Genomic DNA, 24096 nt, shown 5'->3' with positions numbered 1-24096 from the left:
ATTTTCTTTCAAACCACACAACCATCATAACAGAAGTAATAATTCCTGTACCAACACTCTCACATAATACATCTTAATTCTTCCACGGCATTTACAAATTTTGGATATTTTATGTTCAAATACAAAAAAGTGATCTTTCCCTAAAATTATCTCTGCATTAGGACAGAATTAAGAGTTTCCAAATATATATAAATTCTGTGGTCACGCTTTCCCTTAACTACTCTACTTGGGGAACAAATTAAATGCAATGTTGATCTAAGTGCCTTTTTAAATTACCAGGTAGAATATGTTGTTAAATAAATATTTTATCATTTTTTTCCATGACATAATTTCACAATTGAATTGCTTGGGTATTATTATCATTATTTTGTAAGAAAAAGTCATGCCTATGTCTCTAGAGAACAAATTACTTGAAAGCTAAAATAAAATGTTAAATGAGGGTTCAAAAATAGCATCTTAGTCATATGAAAAGAAGCAACATTTGGAACTGTGTAGACAATTGTCACAGATAAATGGAAAAGTGTTTCCAGTGACACCGAGATCCATGAATCAAAGGCAAATGTGGAGAGTTGCTCAGAGGGTGGGGAGGTGGTTCAGCTGATAAAGTGCCTGTCACCTGAGTTTGGATCCCCAGCACCCACATAAAACCCAGGCATGGTCGTGTGTGCCTGTGGTCCTAGTGCTGAGAGGCCAAATATAGGTGGGTTACTGGAGCTCACTACCCAGTTAGTCTTGCCAAATTGGAAGCTCCAGACTCAGTGAGAGACCTTCTCTCTCTCTCTCTCTCTCTCTCTCTCTCTCTCTCTCTCTCTCTCTCTCTCTCACACACACACACACACACACACACACACACACACACACATTGATTGATTGATTGATTGATTAAATTAAATAAGGAAGGGCAATAGAGGAAGATGCCCAACATTGACCTTTGACCTCCACATGTACCTGCCCACACACATGCACACATATGAAGAGTTGCATGTTATCATTTCAGAAAACAGAAATAAAAAAATAGTAAAGCTGTTGAGTAACATACAATTGAACACATTGTACATCAGCATGCATATAAAACTAAGAAAGTAACTTAATACCTGCACATGTTATTCACATCTATGAACTCAATATTTAAATTTATTAAAGGAGGCTTGAAGATCTCTGCAATAAGAAAATGGGGTGCTCCACCCATGTGAGGCTGTCTTGTACTTGGGATGTGCAGTGGATGGCTTGACTGCTTGTTAGCTGTTGACTCTGCTCACTACTACAGGCCTGTTGTGTGAGTAGAAACCCTGCCCTGCTCCTTACGGTGTCTCCAGCCCCTATAATAGTCCCTCCACCCATGACTACTAAGATATATTTCTCGGATATTCAGGTAAAAATGTTTTTAATAATTTTCAGAAATAGTTATCTGAGTGTGGTGATATTGTGTTCCCCAAAATATTGTGCACCCTAATAAACTTATCTGGGGTCAGAGAACAGAACAGCCACTAGATATAGAAGCCAGAAAATGGTGGCACACACGCCTTTAATCCTAGCATTCCAGAGGCAGAGATCTGTCTGGATCTCTGTGAGTTCTAAGCCACACTGGAAACAGCCAGGTGTGGAAACAAGAGCCTTTAATCCCAGGAAGTGATGGCAGGAAGCAGAAAAGTATATAAGGCGTGAGGACCAGGAACTAGAGCTGGTTAAGCTTTCAGGCTTTCGAGCGGCAGTTCAGCTGAGATTCATTCGGATGAGGACTCAGAGGCTTCTAGTCTGAAGAAACAAGATCAGCTGAGGAAATGGCAAGGTGAGGTGGCTATGGCTTGTTCTGCTTCTCTGATCTTCCAGCATTCACCCCAATAACTGGCACTGGGTTTGTTTTTGTAAATAAGAACTTTTAAAATTCGTGCTACATCTGAGATGTAAACAGGTGATAGTCAAATAATACACATACATTCACTAAATCCAAGACTTATAGAGGCCACAGTCGCTTCAAAGGACGGCTTCAGCGCTAGTGTTAGAGACATGTACTACTGTGAACACACTGGAGAAGCTGCCTGGAATACCCTAGTACTACATTACCAGGATTTTCAGCATTGATCAAAGTGATGTAAGCCAGTGAAGATCTTTAACCCACAAACAACCTGTCAACCCCTCCATGCGATTGATTTCTCAGGACTATTGCCATTCTGACGTACAACTTACCGACAAGCATGGGCTGCACTGCCATTAGAGGTGACTGAAAAGTCACTCCAGCAGATGTGATTTCCAAGTACATCAGAAGAGAGTGGTTGACGTTGGCTCTTGGCACTGCCACAAGACAGTCACAGTCCGGAACACTGCAGTTGCACTGGACAGTCTGAAAACTGTCTTTCAAGGGGGCCAGAGGCAAACCATCTATGACTTCAGGCCTGCATTTAAATATAAGAGCAACATGTGAGCATGGGTGGGTTTTTGAAAGCAGGACATCGAATTCAGCTTAGAGACAGGCTGTATCAGGAAAAACAAATAGGAGAGAGCAGATTAACTGTCAAGGTAGCATCAGCAAGGGGGCACAAAGACACTAACAGGAAAGAAAAGCCATAGTGCTGAGATACTACCCATAGTGAAAATATCCTTTAAAACAAATATAAAATAAAGACCTTTTCCAGACACATCTAAACTTAAAGAATCATCTTCAGATCTGCATTATAAAAATACTAAAGAAAGGCTTTGGAGACCAGAAAATAAAAGAAGATTGAAATCTGGTGTCACACAAAGGAATGAAGTTTAACTCCAAGGATAATTATTTATTGGTTGATTAAAGCAAAAAAGGCAACCATGTATTTACAGGGTATGACCTATACTAAAGCATGGCGCATTATCAATAGGCAACAAAGCAGATTACATGGGAATCATAAAAAAAAAAAAAACCAACCTAAAAGAATACAGAAAAGGAGCTGGGCGGAGGTGGCACATACCTTTACTCTCAGCACTCAGAGGCAGACAGATGTCTGAGTTTGAGGCCAGCCTGGTCTAAGAGCAAGTTATAGGCCAACCAGAGCTACACGGAGAAAGCCTGTCTTGAAAACAGAAGAAGAAGAAAAAAAAAGAATAGCAAAAAGAAGAAAAGGACAAGAAATGATGGGATGAGAAAAGAGACAGAAGGCTTGAGAATAGAGTTGATGGGATTAAATACAAACAGTCTAAATATCTCATTTAGAAGTCAGTCAGTAGCAAACTGGGTAGAAAAATAAAACCCAATTATAAACCTCCCATAAGAAATCAATTTTAACACTAAAATGCAAATTTACTACAGGAGATGGTTAGAAAAACATATGTTATTTCAAGTTGAATCAAAATAAAGCTGGTGGCCTGAGTTTGATCCCTGGGACCCATATGGTGGAAAAAGAGAATTGTCCCTGCAAGTTCTAGGGCAATGCCTAAGCTGTGGCACACGCACCCACACATACACACATGTGTACACACACACAAATAAATTAATGTAAAAATATTTTTTAATATTACACCAAGCACCTCCAATTTATGAGACCAGCTGGCTTCTCAGCAGCACAAATACTTCTCTTCTTAAGAAATGATTTGCTTGCTGGCCATCTTGCTGGCATTATCAGTAAGAAGAGCAGCCATGACCAAAGGGACCACCCTCCCTGGTCAACATCCCATAGGACACAGTGAAGTTTCTCTTGATTTCCTTTTGTAAGAGGAAACAAAGAAAAATACCATTAAACAAAAGGAACCAGTGTTACCTGGGAAACTGAGGTTTTCCTCTAGGTTCTGAGTCTGTTAATAAAAGAATCTTAAAGGAGACTCAGAAAGATAATTTTGTCGGAATTTGAGAGAAAAATACCAGGGCAAGAAAGTGGTACATCTCCGCAGCTGCCTGGAGGGAGAGATGAGTGAGGAAGAGAGGAAGACAAGGACTTGGAGGTCGGCAAGCCACTGAACAGTAGAAAATGGAGGGGAACTTCAGAGAAAGATTGGGAAAACCCAGAATGCCAGGGAAAGCATGCTTAGGCTTTGGCCAATATCCAAAATAGAGAGAAAATGAAAAGTTGTGATTTTCTGAGTGACTCCGAAAAGTGAACAGGCCATGTGGTGGTGGCTCCATAAACCACAGAGTCTAGAAGGGGCTTCTGGGTAGGATAGACTATCTCATTAAGAGGCTAATTAGTCCACCCCTTGCCTGGGTGAATCAGATTTCTGGCAAGATGGGAGTGAGTGAAGAATGGACTACTGGCCCAGTGATTGACAGGGCCCCTAGATTAACTCTTTAAAGGAGGTCATTTTGAACATCAGGTCTCCCCAGGGCAAGAAGTAGAACTTAGATTTTGTTCTTTTGACCAGGATGATGAAGCTTGGCCTTAGTGGAGTTCCAGAGAGCCAGCTACCTCCACTTTTTCATAAAGCAATTTAAATTCTAAGGAGGGCCTTCCCTGTCTAATGTTACCAGAGGAACAGGAGGTAGGGTCCAAAGTCCATGAGGGGAAGATCCATCCTTGTTGGCCTACCAGCTAATAAAAATCTGTCTAGCTACAAGGACATGGAATTATACAGTACCTAGTCTCTCCAGAAATAAGTTCAAGTCAAGAAATGAGTTAGTGAGAAGGGCTTATCCACTTTCAGAATGAATCCGAAAACTGTCATAGGCCAGTGAGGTAGGGAAAGCCTAGTGACCCTGGAAACTTCCCTTGAAAAAAACATGTCTGCTTCTCCCTGGTTAAGCAATATCCAGAGCCTCCCCACCAGCCCTGTGGGTAATCTGGGGTCAGACACTTCCCGGTAGAGGGAGATAAACAAGTCTGACTTGCATCAATATTGGACGAAAGCACAGAGAGAGCGGAGCATGTCCAGTGAAGCAACCTGCCAGGGGAAAACTCAGGAAGGAACACGGGTACCTTTCATTATGAAGGAGTCAAAGAAGGGAGGTCACAGGGACCAAGTACCTCAAGAGAGAGAAGCCAAGACTCACAGGGAACAATTCCTGAAGGTCCAGAGGGACAGGACTAGCACGGTTCAGAGAAGAGTTAGTTAAGGTGTGGAATTCTTCATATTGAGTTTAGAGGAAGAGCAGGATCATAAGTGATGACAAAGTCTGGAGAAAGCACGTGACAACATGTAAATTAGATGACGTCAATAAGAATGGTGAGACCATTCACGGCACTGAAGCTTGTGTATGTGGATTTTGAAATGACCAAGTGCTGATAGAAAACTGGTGAGTGAAAAAAATGTGTCAGCCTTTAGTTGCCAGGAAGGTTCAAAGTCAGTCCCCAGCGTGACTAGACAGGCAGCTCTTCTTGACCTGACCTGAACACTGCTCCCTGTGTTCACTGGCTTCCTTGCTCAACCACACTCAGCCTTCAGTCTTCCAGCTCTGCTGTCTGTGCCTCAGGCATTTGCAAACGCTCTCCACTCACTCCTGCCTACTCTTAATTTGTACTAGACAATCCTTAGTTCATGTGCTCTGGCCCTCTTTTATTACATGATCACACTTTCAAACTTTGCTGTAGCACTTTATGCTTTTACAATTTCCTACCAGCTCCACAATCAAGGGTACTGTGTAGGGGTTTTCTCTCAGACTGAAACACCCTGCAGAGAAGTTCCTTAAGCTAGAAGGTAAACAACTCAAATAGTTTCAGGAAGTCCCTGAAACTGAGCAGATTCACTAGGTCCCTCCCTCCCAGAGTAAACAATAAGAAGCAAAAATCAGCCACACTGACTGGAAGAGATTTAGATCAACTGAGTCATTTGGAAACAACCTGTTGAGCTGCCTGAGGGTATGCAGTGTCTTCCAGGTCCCTGGCTTTGCTGAACTGTCATGCATGCTGGGGTGGGCTTTGGTGGTGCAGCTATTTTTAAGTCATTTCTTTTCCTGTAAGTAACTCTTCACCCATATTCCTGTAAGTAACCCCAATAAAACTTGTTGGTTCACCAAGGTGGACTTTAGTGGTATCCATACTTTGGTCTGTCAATGAGCTCCCTACCTGGAGTGAATAGTTGTGTGTGTTGTCTCCCCAGGAAAAGTCTTGTCACACAACAAAGGGGAAGTCTGTTGTGAACACTGTTCCCCACACTCAACTCAGAATATGGGGTCACAGTATATGGGACCTTACAAAGGAAAGGAAGAACTTCCTCCCTGGTCAAAAATAAATGTCTAAAGCAGTCCCAGCATATCACATTTCTTAGAGTACCTCTCTTCAGATTCTCAGACAAACATTAATATCTGAACTCAAACAATGCTGTCCCTTTGAGGACATATTTATAGGTTTTTAAATCCTTTTTAAACATCAAATTTTAGCTCCCAGAAAAACACACTTTTTTTTCACATATGGAAGCCTTTGAAAGATTTCTCTTGTGAACTTTGATGGAACAAAATGGTAATTTCCTTAAAATAAAATGATACATTTAATTACTATTTTAAAGCAAGTCCCAACATTTCTAAATAAGAATCTTGGCCATAAAATCATGCTGCATAAAGGGCTGTGCAAAAGGGCATTACCAAAGCATTCAGAAATGTTACAGTGGCTTTCAGAATGGTTCTAGAAGCCAAAGATCCTGGAATGACACTCAATAAAAACCAACAGCCTAGAATTGGTATCTGGATATAATACAACATGTATTCTCTCTGGCTTCCAACCCCACAGCATTTCAGTAGAAATTACCTTTCTGGGCATAAGCATCTCAGAAGTAGACATCCCCTACTGATAAAAGAAGCAAAGAGCTTCCCATCCATAAATGCAACCTCCATCTCATGACCCAACACCAAAATTAATTTTCTAGGCATGGGAAAATGTAACTCACAAAGTTTCTTCTATGAGTAGACTATTTTTCAATGCCCTCCTCCCCTAGAAGGATGACCCTGACTATAGTATCCATGGACTATGACACAAACGGAAGGTCTGGAGATTCTGGCCGATGATGCCCACAGACAGCAAATGTCAATGGAGGCTGAGTAAGAAAGGTTGAGATTCAATGCCCTGACAAGTAGATACAGGCCAGGGATTTATCCATCTATCCTTTGGAAGTACTTTCCGTCGACAGCCATGATCACTCGCCCCATGATTCTAGTCTGCTTTTCTATTGCTGTGATAAAAACACTGACCAAAACCAGCTTCAGGGAGAAAGGCTTTATTTGGCTATAGGTTCCAGTCCATCATGGGGAAAAGTCACCTTGGGAACTCAAAGCAGAATCTTGAAACCACAGAGGAATGCTGCTCATTGGCTTGATTTCTATACAACCTAGGCAAGCCCACCTGCTCAGAATGGCACTGTCCACAGAGGGATGGGCCCTCCTCCATCAATCAGCAATCAAGAAAAACGCTCCACAGACATGTATACAGGCTAATCTGATAGAGACAGTTCCTCAGCTGAGAGTCTCTTTTCCCAAGTATGTCTAGATTTGTGTTAAGTTGCCAAAAATAGAACCAGTACACCCAGTGTTTTTGAAATCTTCTAGATCATAATTTGGTTAGCTGGTTACCCCCTCTAACCTGCCCAAAATGGAAAATTAACTAGGATCTAACTATGGTTTCTCCATGTGTCTGATGAGCCAATTTATCTTGATCAAATTGATCCTTTCAGTATTCTTTCTTGGCAATTATTAGTTACTAATAAAGGCAGAGATGGAGATAAAGACATAGTATTTCTAAAAGTGTAGTTATTTTTAAAATTTCAGCTATCTTATGTATGTGCTAAAGATAAAGGAATATGGTCAACTTAGCCATGCAGGAATAAGCACCACCCATGCCACAGTGACTCTCATTTCGTTATTTACAAGAAACATTAAACAGAGCACAGAGGAGAAACAGTGCCACTGTGTGTATTTTTGTTGAGGGACAAATGCAACTCAGCAGCTTTCTCCCTTTACAATATGTGCAGGTGCAAGGTCTCGGTAAGCTGATCATCTACCACAGAAATGAAGACAGTAACTCGGTGAGCTGATAGTCTACCACAGAAATCAAGACAGTAACTACATATTTGATGCTTCCTCACAGTTGTTTATTTTCTCACTTTTTATTATCTTTGTTGAGGTTTTCTTTTCGTTTTAATTAATTGTGATAATACTAAGTACTCGGTTTCATTGCAGGTTCTACATACATATGTGTCCTCACACTCGTTCTCAGTCATTTCCTTCTCCACTGTCCCTATATGCTCCCTTACCCCTACAGCTGCTTCTTCACCTGGGTTAGTTCTCTACTTTTGCTTCCCAAAAGTAAGTGTATTTCATTATTATATTTTCTGCCTCCCTTAAGATATCTTCCTCTCCTCCCATGAGCTCCTTTCTAGACTCATGACCTACAAACACACACATAAATAATATAAACACACACACACACTCACATGGCTAAAGGTCTGTCATATATGGCCTTTATGTTGAAGAATTTTATTTCTATTCATGATTTCTTCAAGGCTTTTATCAATAAAGGGATACTGACCTTTGTTGAAGGCCTTTCCTGTACCAATTGAGATGATCATGTGATATATCTCCTTAAGTATATGTATATGATGGATTATGTGTAATGATTTGTGCATGTTGAATTAACAGAAATGAAGGCCCATTGGCCATGGCTCACAGATGAGTTGAAAAGGGTTCTGAATATATAAGATAGTCAGTATAAAGGTTTCCTATTATCAGGTGAAAAGAAAGAGCTAACAAAAAGCTTATGTCAGTAGACTAAGTATTCTTACTTGGATTTAGAGTTAATTGTCAAATCACTGGTCCTTTTTGACCACAGTGACTCAGAGAAATCAACTAAATGCTACCTAAATTATACCTGTAAATTTCTCAAGCCTAGGACGTCTTATTCAATCATTAAAAAAATAATTCTCCTCCTTTCATATAATTAGAATAACAACTGTCAAAGGAATGGCCATAGCAATCATTTTAGCCACTGATTGAGACCACAGAGGGGCTGGATGTACATAACAGCTCATGTGACCATTCGGGTAAACACAACCTAAATTCCACTTGACAAAGTACACATTTTTGGTAACGCCAATAAGTAAATATGGCATGGGCTAGAGGCCTCACAAACATCACTCTTCCTTTTATCACCAGTCCTTGCTATTGGACTTTGGGTTTTTAGCTCTGAAACTTCTGCAGTGTTTTAAGAGCAGGTGTCCCTTTACCACCTGACTTCTGAACTGAAGGTGGGACATCTATGCTTAGTTATAAGCAGATGCCTTTCAAAACATCTGGACCAAATAAAGAACCTTTGTCTCTTTGCTACTAAAAATGACTGGTCTGCAAATTTCAGTAGATGGAGCCACACAGTATATAAATGACACTGAAGACACAACTGGAAAATTAGTAAATTAAAAGATAAACTGTAATGGAACTTGTGTCATTGGTTTTAGGGAGAAATACTGAATAAGACTTTTGAGTTTTTAATTTTGTAGTCAATAAGATGAGTTCCTTGACCCTTCCACACATATGTATAATGCATTCTGACTACTCTCACTCTTAACCCTTCTTAACTCTCTCCTGCCAATCCCTATCACTCCCCATAAATCCCTTCCCTGTAGTCATGTCTTTTTGTTTTGTGTTGTGAGCCACCAAGCTTAACCAGTGCCACCTGAGTGATCATGGGTTTGGAACTGTCCATTGGGGCCTGGCAGGCTCACCAGTGGGTACATAAAGACAGTGACTCTTCCTTTCTCAGAATCTATCTGTAGCTCTTAGTTCAGCATGGAGGGTGTGGTTATTTGAATGAGAATGGCTCATATATAGACTCATATATTTGAATACTTGGCTCCCAGTTAGTGGAACTATTTGGGAAGGGTTAGGAGGTATGGCCTACTAGGAGGAGGTGTGTCACTAAGGGCTGACTTTGAGGTTTCAGAAGACTTGTACCTTTCCCATGACTCTTTCTGTTGCTTACTTTGCATTTTGAGATGTGAGCTCTCAGCTGTTCCTGTTGCCTTGCCTTCACTCTGCCATCATGGACTCTGACGCTCTGAAACCATAAGCTCAATTAAATGCTTTCTTTCATAAATTGCTTTGGCCATGATGTTTCATAACAGCAATAGAAAAGTAACTAACACATAGATTAGAGGCCCATGAAGCCCTCCCACATCCAGGAATGATGATTGACAGAGACAATCCTGAGCAGGCCCAGGGCAGGCAACCACAGCTGCTGTGAGTCCATGACTGCAGTATCTGTGCCCTGCCCGGAAGATGACTTTTCACAGCTCTTCTCTCTATCTTCTAACTCTCACTGTATAGGTATTTCTAAAGATGGAAGTGAGAGGTTTGCTTTATCTTAAGCACCTTGTACCCTTACAGAATCTTTAAAATAGAGAGCTATACAAAATATCTATTGTTCTTATGACAGTTCAATTAATTAATACAACATGGAAACAAGAGCCCTTCTTTTTCTTCCTTGTCCCCTTTCATTACTGGAGCATTATCAGCTCTTTCAATTATCCTGGACACATCTTTAATCCAGCTACCTGCCACAGCAGGAGTCTCCTTCAGGCCTAAAAACCCAAGTCCTCCTGCTGTGGCAGTTGTGAGTTCTGCTTGCTTTGTGAATTTACCAGGTCATTAGAAAGTTGGGAACTCTTCACTTCCTTCATTATATCAATCCCTCAATACAACCAAGGCACTTCTAACATGCCTCCAACTGCTCCCCATCCATTTAACTTCTTTCTGTTGTTTCTTCCTAAAGACAGCATCAAGTTTTTTAAACTACTCATGTTGGCAATGTTTTCAATGAAGTTTGAACACAGTAAAAAACTTCTCTCAGTTAGCAAATAGATAGGGGTGTGTCTGAAAGAACATTAGGATAATTCCTATAACAAACACTTTAGCCAATTTACACAGAGGAATGATCTGGTAATGTTCACATTTCTTTTAGACTGTATGTTCATCCATATCTACAGTGTCTCTGTGCCTAAATAAACAGGAAGAGAAAAGGGGAAGCCTAATGGAGAAGATGGATATAAAAACATACAAACCACTCTCTATAATGTACACAGTTACAAAAGGAAGTGTAGGGATGGGAGGGATTCATAATCTACTTCTGTCCAAATCAGGTCATATGACGAGCCAAATTAATTTTGTCGGTACTCACAGATCATATAAAAGATGGACCTTAGAGTCATAATTCTTGAAGGGGTTCTTAAGTAATGGTTCCATATGACAGATGAATGATGTCAAGTCCCCTTTCATCCAGCACTCTATGTCCCAGTTTACACCTGCATTAAAAATAAACCGCATTAAACCTCAAAAAACACTCTGAACAGCCCAGTCAAAGAGAAGCACTCAACTGAATTTAGCAGCATTCTGACACTACTTCTGCTGCCCATTCCGAGAGGGGAACGACAGGTCCCGCTAGGAGTGTGTTTGTGTGAGCCATGCGCCTTCAGCCATCGTCAGTTTAGTGCCTTCCACTCCAGTCCCGCCGCCCTGCCCCAGCCTGTTCTGAATCAGAGAATGCAATTCCATCACTATTTCTCAACTTGTTTTTAATCTTAAGCTACCCAAACAGGACATGACTCATTTTTATTTATCTTAGTTAATGTTTACTTTCCAAGAGAAATCGTTACATCAAGACAACTACCCGTAACTACTGGTAACTCCAGCTCCCAGGGACTAGAGGCCATCTTCTGGCCTCCATGGGCAACCAAACACACGTGCCATCATTCACACAGACACATACATATGTATTAATAAAAATGAAAGTAAATCTTCAATATACATATATATATATGGCTAACAAGGCAAAACTAACTTAAGACAACACTAATGTATTTATCCAAATGAGAAGTATTTCTAGCTGTTGGGTACCTTGTGAGAAGGAGAAACCTATAGGCAGAATAACAAATTGAAATCTTTGGTAGCCACAACTTACCCTCCTAGTTTTAGTCACAAGAACTTCAATTTACTTAAAAGTTGTTTCCCATTCAACTTTATAATATAAAGTTGAAATACATAGTATGGTAATAATTTCCCCTCAAAAAAGGAGGGTAATAATATTTTTATCGTTCAAGGCTCATTCATTATTAAGACTCTGTTCATTCTTAGCAAATTTAATAATTAATGGATTGACTAAGACATTCTCTTACTAATTAAAAAAGCTTCATTCAAAATGACATTAATATTTATGATCTTAATTGGGATTATTACTACTAACTTGTTTTTAAAATCTAGCTTTATAACATAGTTAAATTGTATCATTATGCTTTTTGTAATGATTTATTTTGTTTTATTTCTCTGTGTGTGTGTGTGTGTGTGTGTGTGTGTGTGTGTGTGTGTGTGTGTCTGAATGAGTTTAAGTGCACCAAAGGCACAAAGGTTCACAGAGGCCAGAAGAGAGCATCAGATCACCTGGAACTGGAGTTAGAGGTGTTCATGAGTCTCCTGATGTGAGTGCTAAGAACCAAACCTGGGTCCTCTGCAAGAGCAGCAAGTGCTCTTAACCACTGAGCCATCTCTCCAACCCCTTCTTACTCTTAAACTGATTTCAACATAGGGTTGTTTTTTTTTCCCACATAATCAAAGTGTTAAGCTGGGTAGGTGGGGGAACATCTGGCAACATCTGAAGATTTCTTTCATTTGATTTAGTTGTTGAGACAGGATCTCACTTTGTTGCCCAGGCTGGTCTAGAACTCACAGTCCTAGTGCCTTTGCCTCTCACGTGCCACTCTGACAGACTGGAGATATTTATTATGGTTAGGGGTAAAGAAACTTCTTTTATTACTGGGTAGAGACCAGGGCTACCATTAAGCATTCTGCAGAACAGAAGTCAGCCTGAAGAATTATCTGGACTGAAGGGTCATTAATATCAACTGGGAAATCCAGCTAACACCACACAAGTCCTTATTCAGGTATGCCTATCCTTCCCTGCTTGGGTCTTTCCATATAATTGAGTCTTCTGTGCCCCTTCAGAAGACTTAGAAATAGTTTTGTTCCTTCAATTTTCACATACAAAATTAACTAAGCTCTCTGCTTTCATTGTGTGTTTTTCTTAAAACAACAATTAAATTCAATCATAATAACATATTCCTTCAGGGAGATTCTTTGCCTGCACAATCATTATTATTTGTAAACATTTTGAAACTTTTGCTACTTCAACAGCGCTGTTAGTAATTTGATATTTTATCTATTTAAAGTGTGCTTTTTTTCTGCTTCTAAGAAAATTTAGACTCTAAAGAGTGTACTCACAAGTAAAATAGTTCCCTTAATGACAGTTTTATAAGCTATTAAATGATCGGAGCATACTGATTAGTCACACAATGAATCCAAATTTTAAAACTATATAATATTTATACTATATGTGAATTACATAATAAGCTATCTAATTCATACAAGTTTTAGAGAATTAAAACATTTTGATGAATGCAGGCACAACACAACAGTGTATACTTGGGACACGAAAGTACTTACCCAGCTGGCGAGAAACTAAAGCCTTTACCGTTGAAGCTAAGGTCTTCCCTTCTGGGTTGCCTGCTTGCACGGAGCAGTTTTTACCTTGCTCATTCCCAAAGCAACAATGGAAGATGGTTTGGGATAACTCAGAAACGTAGATACTACTTGCATTGACGTTAGCTTCAACGATCGCTTCAGAAGCCCCACTCATCGCTGAAGCATTCTTTGGGATTCCAGCAGGTGAAAGAAAGGAGTCCTCCGTTGTATTTGGTGGTGCACAAAACAACTTAAATCTCCAGGGAGAAATGGGATACGCCAGGTTAAGTGCAGCTATCACATAAAGAAATTCTGTCAGGACAGTAAAAAGACACAGAAAACAAGTGATCGTTTTTGACAAAGATGTGACTAGAAAGTGCTTGAGATTAGATGGTGCAGTACTCAGAAACACTTAAGCTTTAGAGTGCTGAGTAGTCAGTACCTAATGAATAACTCTGAGTTTCCACCTTCCGGTGTAGAAGACTTGAGAACTTGATATATTTACTGAACCAATGCCATTCTCTGGCACCTCCCCTTTTGGAAATTCCTGCATCAGTTTTCTTCACTAATCTGAAAAGTTTATATTTTAGTTTGAGAAAATTTATATTGATCCTCTTCCTCTTTATAATAAAATTACTCTAACTTTCAGAATAAATAAATATCTGGATGTTTAATTCTATTGATAAGCACTAAAGCACTCAGTATTCATTAGGAGAGTCACAACATTATGTTAACATTTTTCACTAAACGCTTTCAAAGAAAGTTTGTCTTTGACTTAAAGATAGTTGCAAGGTCTCTTGAACCTTCCACGGAGCCTCCAGATGTGTGATGTCCTACAGGAAGTGCCCCACCCACACCCCAGGAAATGATGCAATCAACAGACTCCCTCCAGGAAACTCACACTGCAGGTAAATCATCACTTTTTAAAAAGAAAACTATACCATTCACAGCACTGCACCGAAAAAACCTCAGATTTTAAGCCGATCTTTAAGTAAAAAAATGTTTGAAAATAAACAATTGACTCTCTACATTTGTTCATTTTTACAAACGAATCTGAATGATCTGATGCCTTATCGATGTATATATCCACTTATGCACTGTGAGTATTCTGAGAATTGTACATGAAATGAGAGTTTTTGAAGAATTAAACGTAACAAAGTGTAGAGAAACAGAAGCAAACATAATGTTCTTTGGTGTCTAAATGGATAGAGTGCATAATTCAGACAAAGGCATAATATTCAGTTTAAAGGAGGATAAAATCAAGCCAGGAAAAGACATAGGAAATTTAACCATCAGCATGATACAATCTGTATGACTCCACCAAGGATGCTGGTTTGCAGGATTTAAGCTGAGCAGAGGGGTGAATAAGCAGGACATGGAGACAAGTAGACAGGGACACTATTCCGTCTGATTTTATAGCAGAGGCGAAACATCATCATGCATTTGTCCAAGGCCACAGATGGACAAAAGTGAACCCTGATGTGAACTATAGACTTCAGATGGCAATCATCCTCAAAACACAGGGAAAAGACTTTCTAAAAAATACACTCACAGAACATTTGTAGTTCCAGCACCTCAGGAGGCAGAGGCAGGAAGATCACTGGAGCCATCAATTTCATGACCAGCCTGGGCAACATTGTGAGATCCCTGTCACAACAGAAAAGGAAAGGGATGAAAAAGAGGGGACGGTCCCATTTATAATAACTACGTTTAAAAAATGTGATGGTGTGAGCATCAATGGCAGGTGTATACTATGGTGGCAAACAAGTGAATAAACCTCCACTCAAAGCAGACAGCTGGATAAAGCCAGGCTTGTTTGATAGGATGATGCTTTTATGAGAACTCAAGGAGTCACAAGCCCCAGAGTGTGTAAAGACCACCCACCAGGACCCAGAATTTAAAGGCTCCACAGCACTTCCTGACATCATCATCCAAGGACCAAATCTCCCATCACAATGGATCATGGGAGACAATCAACTTGCATCCACTCTATAGCAACAGATACTCATCCATAAAAAGAAGGAAGCTGCCATTCTCAGTACAAGGAGGGCATATGTTAGTTAAGGCAGGCACAGGAAGGCAAACAACACATGATCTCATGGCCATGTGAATTCTAAATGAATTGACCTTCAACAAGTAGAGAGCAGACTGTGCATCATGAGGGAGCAGAGGAAGTTGTAGATGAGTTAGTCAAATGATACATATATTTATACCTAGACAGGAGGATGGTCAAAGATCTAACACACGGTATGTCACCTACAGATAGTGACAATATATACATTCTTGGAAAACATTAGGGGAGCAGATAGTAAGTGCTCAAAGCACCAAAATGATACTGTGAAATAATACAGTTATCAGTTAATGTCAACTCTTCATACTTACAGACTCCAAAACATTTCCTACATGATAAGTACATAGTAACAAAATACAAATACATTACAATTACAAATGAATTTGACAAAGTGTAGGCACTAAAAAGTAAATAATAAACCAGGTTTCCCTATGTTAAAAAAAAAAAAAAAAAAAGTCAAGGGCAATGTATGGCTAGTTTCAAACAGGACAATGTTATGGTTCACTCCAGCTACAAGACCATTAAAACAAACAAACAAACAAAACAAAACAAAAACATCTGAAGAAGCTTCCTCTGAAGGGCAAGTCTACAATGGGTGAGAGGAGGGACGGGTATGTATTTAATTGTCTTGAAGAGTTGTGGCATTCAGTGACCATCTCAAACATATGCACCATTCCTTGATAATATCCCCTCAGAGCATCATACTGTCATTACTACAGAGGTGTACGCCTGTCTTTATATATGTGAATGTAGGGGTATCTGTGTGTGTGTGTGTGTGTGTGTGTGTGTGTGTGTGTGTGTGTGTATTTCACACCTTTACACTTAGACACCATTGGCTCCCCTGGGTCTGTAGTTTTCCAACAGCAGATTTTAGAACCACTGAGCCTTCGCAATTACATGATTTAGTTGCTTATAAACATCTTCACACGTGCACATGTGTGTGCACATATGTACACACGTCATTACCATCAGTTCTGTTTCTCTATGGAGCCTTATCACACAGCTAGAAGACTTACATTTTAGAAAGTTCTAAAAATTTGTCTAAGACCAATAAAACCCAACAACAAGGTAGTTGGAATGTATAAACTAAAAATCTTACCAGAAACATAGCCAACTTCCCAAACACACACACACACACACACACACACACACACACACACACACACACACAATCAAATAAATAAAACCAAAACACAATGTTACATTTGTCTTATTTGACACGGTAAAAGGTGAATGAATGGTAACACGCATTCCTGGTGGAGCTACAGAAGAGCAGCTATTTATAGGCATGGGTTGGGACCACAAGACACCAAAACTACTGTTCAATATAAAAGTTCCTTTTTAGAAATTCATCTACAGAAATATCCTTCCAAATATACAAAGGAGCGTGTAACTTACCCCAGTGTAGCAAAACCACATAGAATTTCTGACAAATCATCTTACTTCAGAGATGTCCACCTGGAAATCAATAAATCAAAAATAAAACAATGCACGTAGAAAAATTCACATATACTGGCCGTCTATGAAAAACACAAAAGAAAAAATATAAATAAATCTTCAAACTTCAATGCTCCAATATCTAGGGTCAATATTACAGAATGATTTCACATTAAATTATAATTTTTGTGATGCATGTGCATTTTTACAAAGTAAAAAGAACAATAAATAATTAGAATGAAAAAGTCACTCTGTTTTTTATGCCACACAACCCGGGGTAAGTATTGCAGGATAAGACAGAATTCTCAGCTAAGCAAGTGTTCACAGTTTTGATCAAATACATAACAGAAAATTTAATGACCATTAATACTAGCATGGTCAAGTTTTTATTGTCATCCTTATTTTACCTTATTTTCTAAAGTTATTGGTATAATACTACAAAGTCAAGCAGTTATGGCACAGGTAACAACTTTACATTCAATTTCAATAAAGGGAGAAATTTTTTCCAAAATGCCTTTGTAAACATGTTGTTAATTTGCATAAATTAACATAATAAAGTCATGTTGATATTAGAGAAATCCAAGGACTATCTGATGGATTAAAACACCCCAATACTAGGGATAACTTCAGATAATGTTTCACATAAATTCTACTCAATCTGAAATGAAGAAATGTACTGCAAATACGGTTATTTCTTCTGCTGCCATGAGTTAGAACGATAAAGTTTTAATATATTGGGCTTGGAATTGTGATGAAACTCTACATAATTTCTCTCTCTCTTTCTCTCTCTCCCCCCTCTCTCTCTTTCTCTGTGTGTATATGTGTGTGTATGTATGTATGATGTGTGTGTGTCTGTATGTGCAAACCAGAGGTCAACATCATCTGTCTTCCTCTATAACTCTATCATTTATTTTTTGGGACAGGCTCTTTCTCATTGAACTTGAAACTCACTACTTCAGCTAGACTAGCTGGCCAGCAAGTCTCTGGGATCCTCCTGTCTCCACCTCCCTGCATTTGGGTTATAGACATGTGCTCCCCCATTATGTAACAAATTCCTCTGAGATAAAAACATTTCATCTTTGAGGGGAGCTTGTTAAGAAACAGGATGTCCTAAGGGAAGTGAAAAAATTCATCCTACAGGGAATCTCTTTAAACTTAGGAAGTAAACAACTCAAAAGCTTCAGGAAGTCCCTGAAACTGGCCAGATTCACTAAGTCCCTCTTTCTCCAAGGATATATAGCAGTAAGGACTGCTGAGAGATACTCTCAGACAAGCCTCACTGCTCAGAAAAAGCAGACCAGCCATCCTGCCTGGAAGAGGCTAAGAGCACATGAGTGGCCTGAAAGAGGCACTTTCCAGCCCACTGAGCTGTCTGCCAGTTGTCCAGTGTGCTCCAGATTTACAGTGTTCATGAGTTGATAGCCAGGCTCAGATGGGCTTTGGTGATGCAGCTGTCATTGAAAATACCCCTCACCTGTACTCCCATATGTAACCCCAGTAGAACTCATCAGTTGACTGAACTGGGCTTTGGTGGTGTCCTTATTTACTCACCCTCTACGGGGTGAGTAAACTTTTGTCGTCTCTCCAGGAGTAGTGCCAAGGCCAACATGCACTCTACCCTCTGAGTCCCATTTCAGTCTTCCCTATGATCACAAATTGAAGTTCAGTCTATTGTGTGGTGTATTTTGAAGTGAGAAGCCCTGAATTGGGTGTTAAAAGTCTTAGGTGCAAGTTTGGGCTCTTCTAACCAGCCTGAGGACTTGGGGTTTTAACTCTGCCTCCCTCTTGTTTGCAAATCTGACTGTTGGATGATTTCTGCAACCCTTTCCAGAGCTGCCTTTAACTGGGAGTTTTATTTTAAAATAGAAATAACATCTTCACTACAGATACTGCTACAAATTATCAGGAAACATGTTTCATATGAGGAACAGCACCAATTGATGGGTAAAGATACCATGGTGTGTTAGTTTCCAACTTTGCATACTCTTAGGGACCCTAGACATATATAAGCCATTTGTAATCTAATACATTTGCTCCAATATATTTGTTTTTTCAAACTCTGCTTTTCATCAGAACTCTGGTTCTATATCCACTAACATCACAAGGGTTCTTTGAAATCTCTAGAAACCAGCTCAGCGCTTGGAGTCCTCATGACCTAATTATAAGAAATGTATGCAAGACACACACACATACCATTTTTATATTACCCATTCCTGGTATGAGACTTCTCATCAAATAAACCTAAGGAGAATATTCATAATCAGGATGTGTCATGAACACAGTGCATGGCTGGCCTGCCTTGATAAACTAACTGTAATTCAGTCCCAAAACAGATTTAATTCACATTTAAGTAACCCATCCACTAAGCGACCAAATGCATCAGTTGTTCTCTTAGATAAGAAAGCTTAGCCTGTGTTCACTGTCCCATGCAAAACAGAAACGATTCTTGTAATGTTAATTCGTGCCACCAGCTTCCATTTGTATATGATAGAGAAACAATTACAAATGTGAATGGGCATTCAGACTGTGGAAGTGCCTTCTTACACAGATTCAATGAGAGAAATATTTATGTGCACCCAAACCAAAAGGAATTTAAGGACATTTACAAAAACACAAACATTACATAAAAACAACAGAATTTTAAAACTATGATGAGGAATAATAAGCAAAAGACAGACATAAAAGATGTGCCAAATGGCCTATGTAATATAATGTTTATAATCAGAGACTAGTTCTGCTACCAGCCTTGGTCAGACAAGCTTTTTTTTTTTTTTTTTTTTTTTTTGTGGTGGGTGGCAGTTACTGCTGGTCAAGGTCCAGAGAATAAGTAATTGCTTGGGCCCAAATGGGATACTGATGCCACCACCTCCAAGGCTGAAGGAACATCAAGGAACAGGCAGTGGGGGAAAAAACATAAGAGTCAGAGGAGCACTGTTTTTCAAGCACAACATGCTGTGCACTGCTGAACAGTGGCCATGATTACCTGCACCGACTGAACTCCTTAACATTCTGTAACAAAAGCTCATGAAGTCCTGCCCCTCTCGAGGATCTATAGGAAGTTAACAGTTACTAAAGGAGATGGCTTTTCTTCAGTGACGCGGCCACTGGTTAGTTTACCCATGTAAATAACTGCTCACTCACGTCCCTACAAGTAACCCCAGTTAAACCATTGGGCATTAGCAATGAGAGAGCAATAGTTAGTTCAAGAAAGAAGTGTGGCACACAAAAGAAGAGTTTCAGGAGTGAAGTTTAATGAGAGAAAGGTCTGAAGACCATTATATATTATATACACGTGGGAAAATCATAACGAAACCTTTTGTTATATCTAAGGAATATGTACTAATAAAGGACTTTAAAAAGCAAGCAAAGAGAGAACTAATGGTAAGTTGACCAAAATAAGTCTAACACGGTAAACAGCATTCATTTGAATATGTTTCCCAATAACAAGCCAGAGTTTCCACTCTTGCTGATGTCAAATAAATTCATAGTACTTAACAAAAGGGTGCAGATAATCCTATCACCAGACCCGTGGGCCTCTTTTATAAGGACATTACTACTGCAAATGAGGTATTTACCCTTAATCATATCCTTAAAGGCCTCATTGGTATGTGTGTGTGTGTGTGTGTGTGTGTGTGTGTGTGTGTGTGTACACGTGCGTGTATGCCCACATGTATATATGTGAAAATGGAGACCAGAAGTCTTCCTCAATTAATTGCCCACCTTATGTTTTGGAGACAGGGTCTCTCATTCAGACCTGGAGCTTACCAACTAAGCTAGGTTGGCAGGCCAACCATTCCCAGGGATCCTCCTGTCTCCACCTCCAAAGCACTGACATTACAAGAGAGAGCTGCTGTGCTCAACTTTTACATGGGAGCTATGAATCCGAACTCAGGTCCTTGTGCTTGCACAGAAAGCATACCCCACCCAAGGCCAACTTGTTTAGTACTTAAGATTCAGTAGATATGGTGTGTGTTGTATATGGTGTGTGTGTGTGTGTGTGTGTGTGTTGTGTGTCATGTCTGTCATAACAAATGATACATTCACACCAACCCAGTAGTCATTCTACACCGCCAGTGAAAAGGAGCAATGTGCTTAGACGTCATTACAACAGAAGGCAGAATCAACATCCCCACGTGGGAACAGAACTCCAACATGGAAATGTGTCAGACAGAGTAGGCTGCACCATCACCGTCATCAATGCTTGGAGTTCAGCCGGGAAAAAGGAAATAACTGAAAATAATCGTAAGAGCCTCTCCCCCTTTCTCAGAAATGTCAATCAAAGCCATCTATCTCAGGACTGGGGAGATAGCGTGGTGGGTCAGAGCTGGACAAGCAGAAGGACCCGAGTTCAAACACCCAGCACCCAAATACAAAGCCAGTCTAGCTCCAGGTTCTGTGAGAGATCCTGACTCAGAGGAATAAGGTGGAGAATGGAAGAACAGGACATCCAACATCCCCCTGTGGCTTCTACATATATACACAACACATATACACACACACCATCTATGACACACATAGCACACATGCACACGCGCGCGCACGCACACACACACACACACACACGCAGAGAGAGAGAGAGAGAGAGAGAGAGAGAGAGAGAGAGAGAGAGAGTTTTCCATATCTCCAGTTTAGCCTAGAAAGGTTTTCAAGGAAAAACAAGCAAATTCTCACCACTATTGACATAATAAGTAACCACAGACTAGCCAACACTTAGATTTGGGTGGTGAAATCTGTCTGTCCACTTCCAACGTGAACTAATTGATGAGAACACTCCAAGAAGACAAACTTCATAACCCAAAGAGGTGGCATCTTAAAAATAACTATTGGGTCACATTTGATCTATAATATTACTTTTCAAAAGTTTATTGTGGCCTTCCCTAGGTTTCTCTGTTCTCCACTCATCTCCCCCCGCTCCCAATTCCCAACCCCCCCCCGACTTCCTACCTCTTCCAACCCCCCCAACCTCTCCAAGCCCTCCACCCCCTACTCCTGGCCATCTCCTCCAGGTCAGATTCGGAGGAAGAGCCTCCAGGTCACAGATCGCCATTGAGGGGAGTGAAGGCAGGCACACGCATGGGTGGGTCATGAAACATGGCTTACTGGGTTGTATGTATGATGTTTATGTGGTGTGTGTGTATATTATATGTACATATAAGTGTATGATATGGGACTGGAGAGATGGCTCAGTGGTTAAGAGCATTGACTGCTCTTCCAGAGGACCCAGGTTCAATTCTAGCACCCACATGGCAGCTTACAGCTGTCTGTAACTCCAAGATCTGACAGCCTCACACAGACATACATACAAGCAAAACACCAATGCATGTAAAATAAATTATTTTTTTAAAGTGTATGATAGGTGTTATATGTGTATTTATGTGGTATGTGTAGTGTTTATATGTTGTACGTGTGTGTGTGTGTGTGTGTGTGTGTGTGTGTGTGTGTGTGTTATGGGTGTCATCCCTTGTATATAATGGAGGTGACAGATGTGTGTGTAGGGGGGTGCATATGGTGTGTGTCTTGTGTATGTGTGTCATGTGAATGTTGTGTGGGGAGATGTGGTACATATGATGTATGTGTTGAATATGGTGGTAGTATTTGTTTTTTGGCTCTTTTTTGGGGGGCCACCACTCAGCTTCCGAATAAATTCACACATGGAGGCTTATTCTTACTTATAAGTACCTGGCCTTAACTTGGCTTACTTTCTTGCCAACTTTTCTTAACTTAGTCCATCTACCTTTTGCCTCTGGGCTTTTCTCGTTCTCTTACTTCTGTAAATCTTACTCTTACTCGGTGGCTTGCTATGTAGTTGGATGGCTGACCCCTGGAGTCCTCCTCCTTCTCTGGCTTCTAGCTCTCCTCACTCCTCCATCTCGTTTTTCCTATTTATCCTCTCTGCCTGTCAGCCCTGCCTATCCTTTCTCCTGCCTTGCCATTGGCCATTCAGTTCTTTATTAGATCATCAGGTGTTCTAGACAGGCACAGTAACAGCTTCACAGAGTTAAACAAATGCAACATAAACAAAAGTAACACACCTTAAAATAAAATTCTACAACAAATTAATATTTTATTTCAAACTTAGTATCTGAGCTTTGTGTTTTTAGGCCACAGAGAGAACATAACTAAGTAGAGCCACTCCCTACAAGAAGAGAAAGAAAAACCATGGAGAAAAGTTTGAAAATGAAAGCATTTTCAGTCTTCTTTCATACTGCCCTGTCATCTCAAGCCTGACAGCCTGAGTTCAGTCCCCAGGACCCTACTGGGGAAGGAAAGAATTGACTCCCACAAGATGTCCTCTGACCTCCTCTCACATGCTGTGGCACATGCATGTGTGCACATATAAACAAACAAACAAACAAAGTAATAAAAATTTAAAATAAATAATAATCTTAAGTGAATTCTTCCAGTGAGTATAGAGCTAAAATTTTAAATGAAGAAAATATTATTGAATAGTTAAGTAGGTATCTTAATCTCAGAAAAATGGTGGTGTGTCTTTAAAAATCTATGGTGTCTAATATTTAAAGAATTCAACTATTTAAAAAGAGTGAATCAGTGATATTACAATTGCTTAAAGTTCATAAAAGTTTCTAAAAAGTGAATATTTGCTTGCCCTCTCCCTGAAGAGTAGGGAGGAATATAAAGCACGCTGTAAGTCAGGGAGATGTGTGAGATCAGCCATGGGGAGCAGCAAAAGGCAACAGGAAATCCTATGGGAGAACTGATTCATAAGTTTGGGATGTGTTATCAAAAGGTGAGGAAGCCATGAGCCCCAAGCACTACTTTCTATGGACTATGCTCTACCTTCTATCAGTTCTATGAGAAAGTCCTTCCCTCAATCACACCTGTGACTAGCAGCATTGCTCTAAAACCCAAGGTCATTAGAGAAATACCCAGGTACCTCCCACATGGGCCTAATATGATTAATACACATGATTTTTAAAAGATGCACCTTATAAACATAATAGCAACTGCAATTAATGAATATTTGTATATGTGCTGGTGGGCTTTCTTTCTGAATAAAATGAATCAGTGGTGTTATTCTCTCTTACTCTGTCTCTGTCTCTTTGTCTCATCTCTGTATCTGTGTGTGCATCTCTCTGCCTCTCTGTCTCTCTCTGTCTGTCTCTGTCTCTCTCTCTCTCTCTCTCTCTCTCTCTCACACACACACACACACACACACACACACACACACACACACACACCA

At 40.0% G+C, this 24096-nt stretch overlaps 1 protein-coding gene across 4 annotated transcripts in view; it reads right to left on the bottom strand.

The window, feature by feature from the left end:
• The window catches only part of Lepr (leptin receptor), an 81499-nt gene that overhangs the window by 50371 nt on the left and 7032 nt on the right, over positions 1–24096 (bottom strand). For all 4 annotated transcript variants that reach the window (XM_037202734.1, XM_028870228.2, XM_028870229.1 and 1 more), the window contains exons 2-5: positions 16857–16916; positions 13370–13699; positions 11055–11178; positions 2188–2393 (exon numbers count right to left, since the gene is read on the bottom strand). In XM_037202734.1, the coding sequence (XP_037058629.1) occupies positions 2188–2393; positions 11055–11178; positions 13370–13699; positions 16857–16896 (700 nt within the window). In that variant the 5' untranslated portion in view covers positions 16897–16916. The remainder of the gene's footprint in view (positions 1–2187; positions 2394–11054; positions 11179–13369; positions 13700–16856; positions 16917–24096) is intronic.

This window comes from Peromyscus leucopus, chromosome 2 (genome assembly GCF_004664715.2).
Source record: "Peromyscus leucopus breed LL Stock chromosome 2, UCI_PerLeu_2.1, whole genome shotgun sequence".
Taxonomy (NCBI): Eukaryota; Metazoa; Chordata; class Mammalia; order Rodentia; family Cricetidae; genus Peromyscus; species Peromyscus leucopus.
Note: the sequence above shows the minus strand (reverse complement) of the source record. Positions and strands in the feature narration are given on the sequence as shown.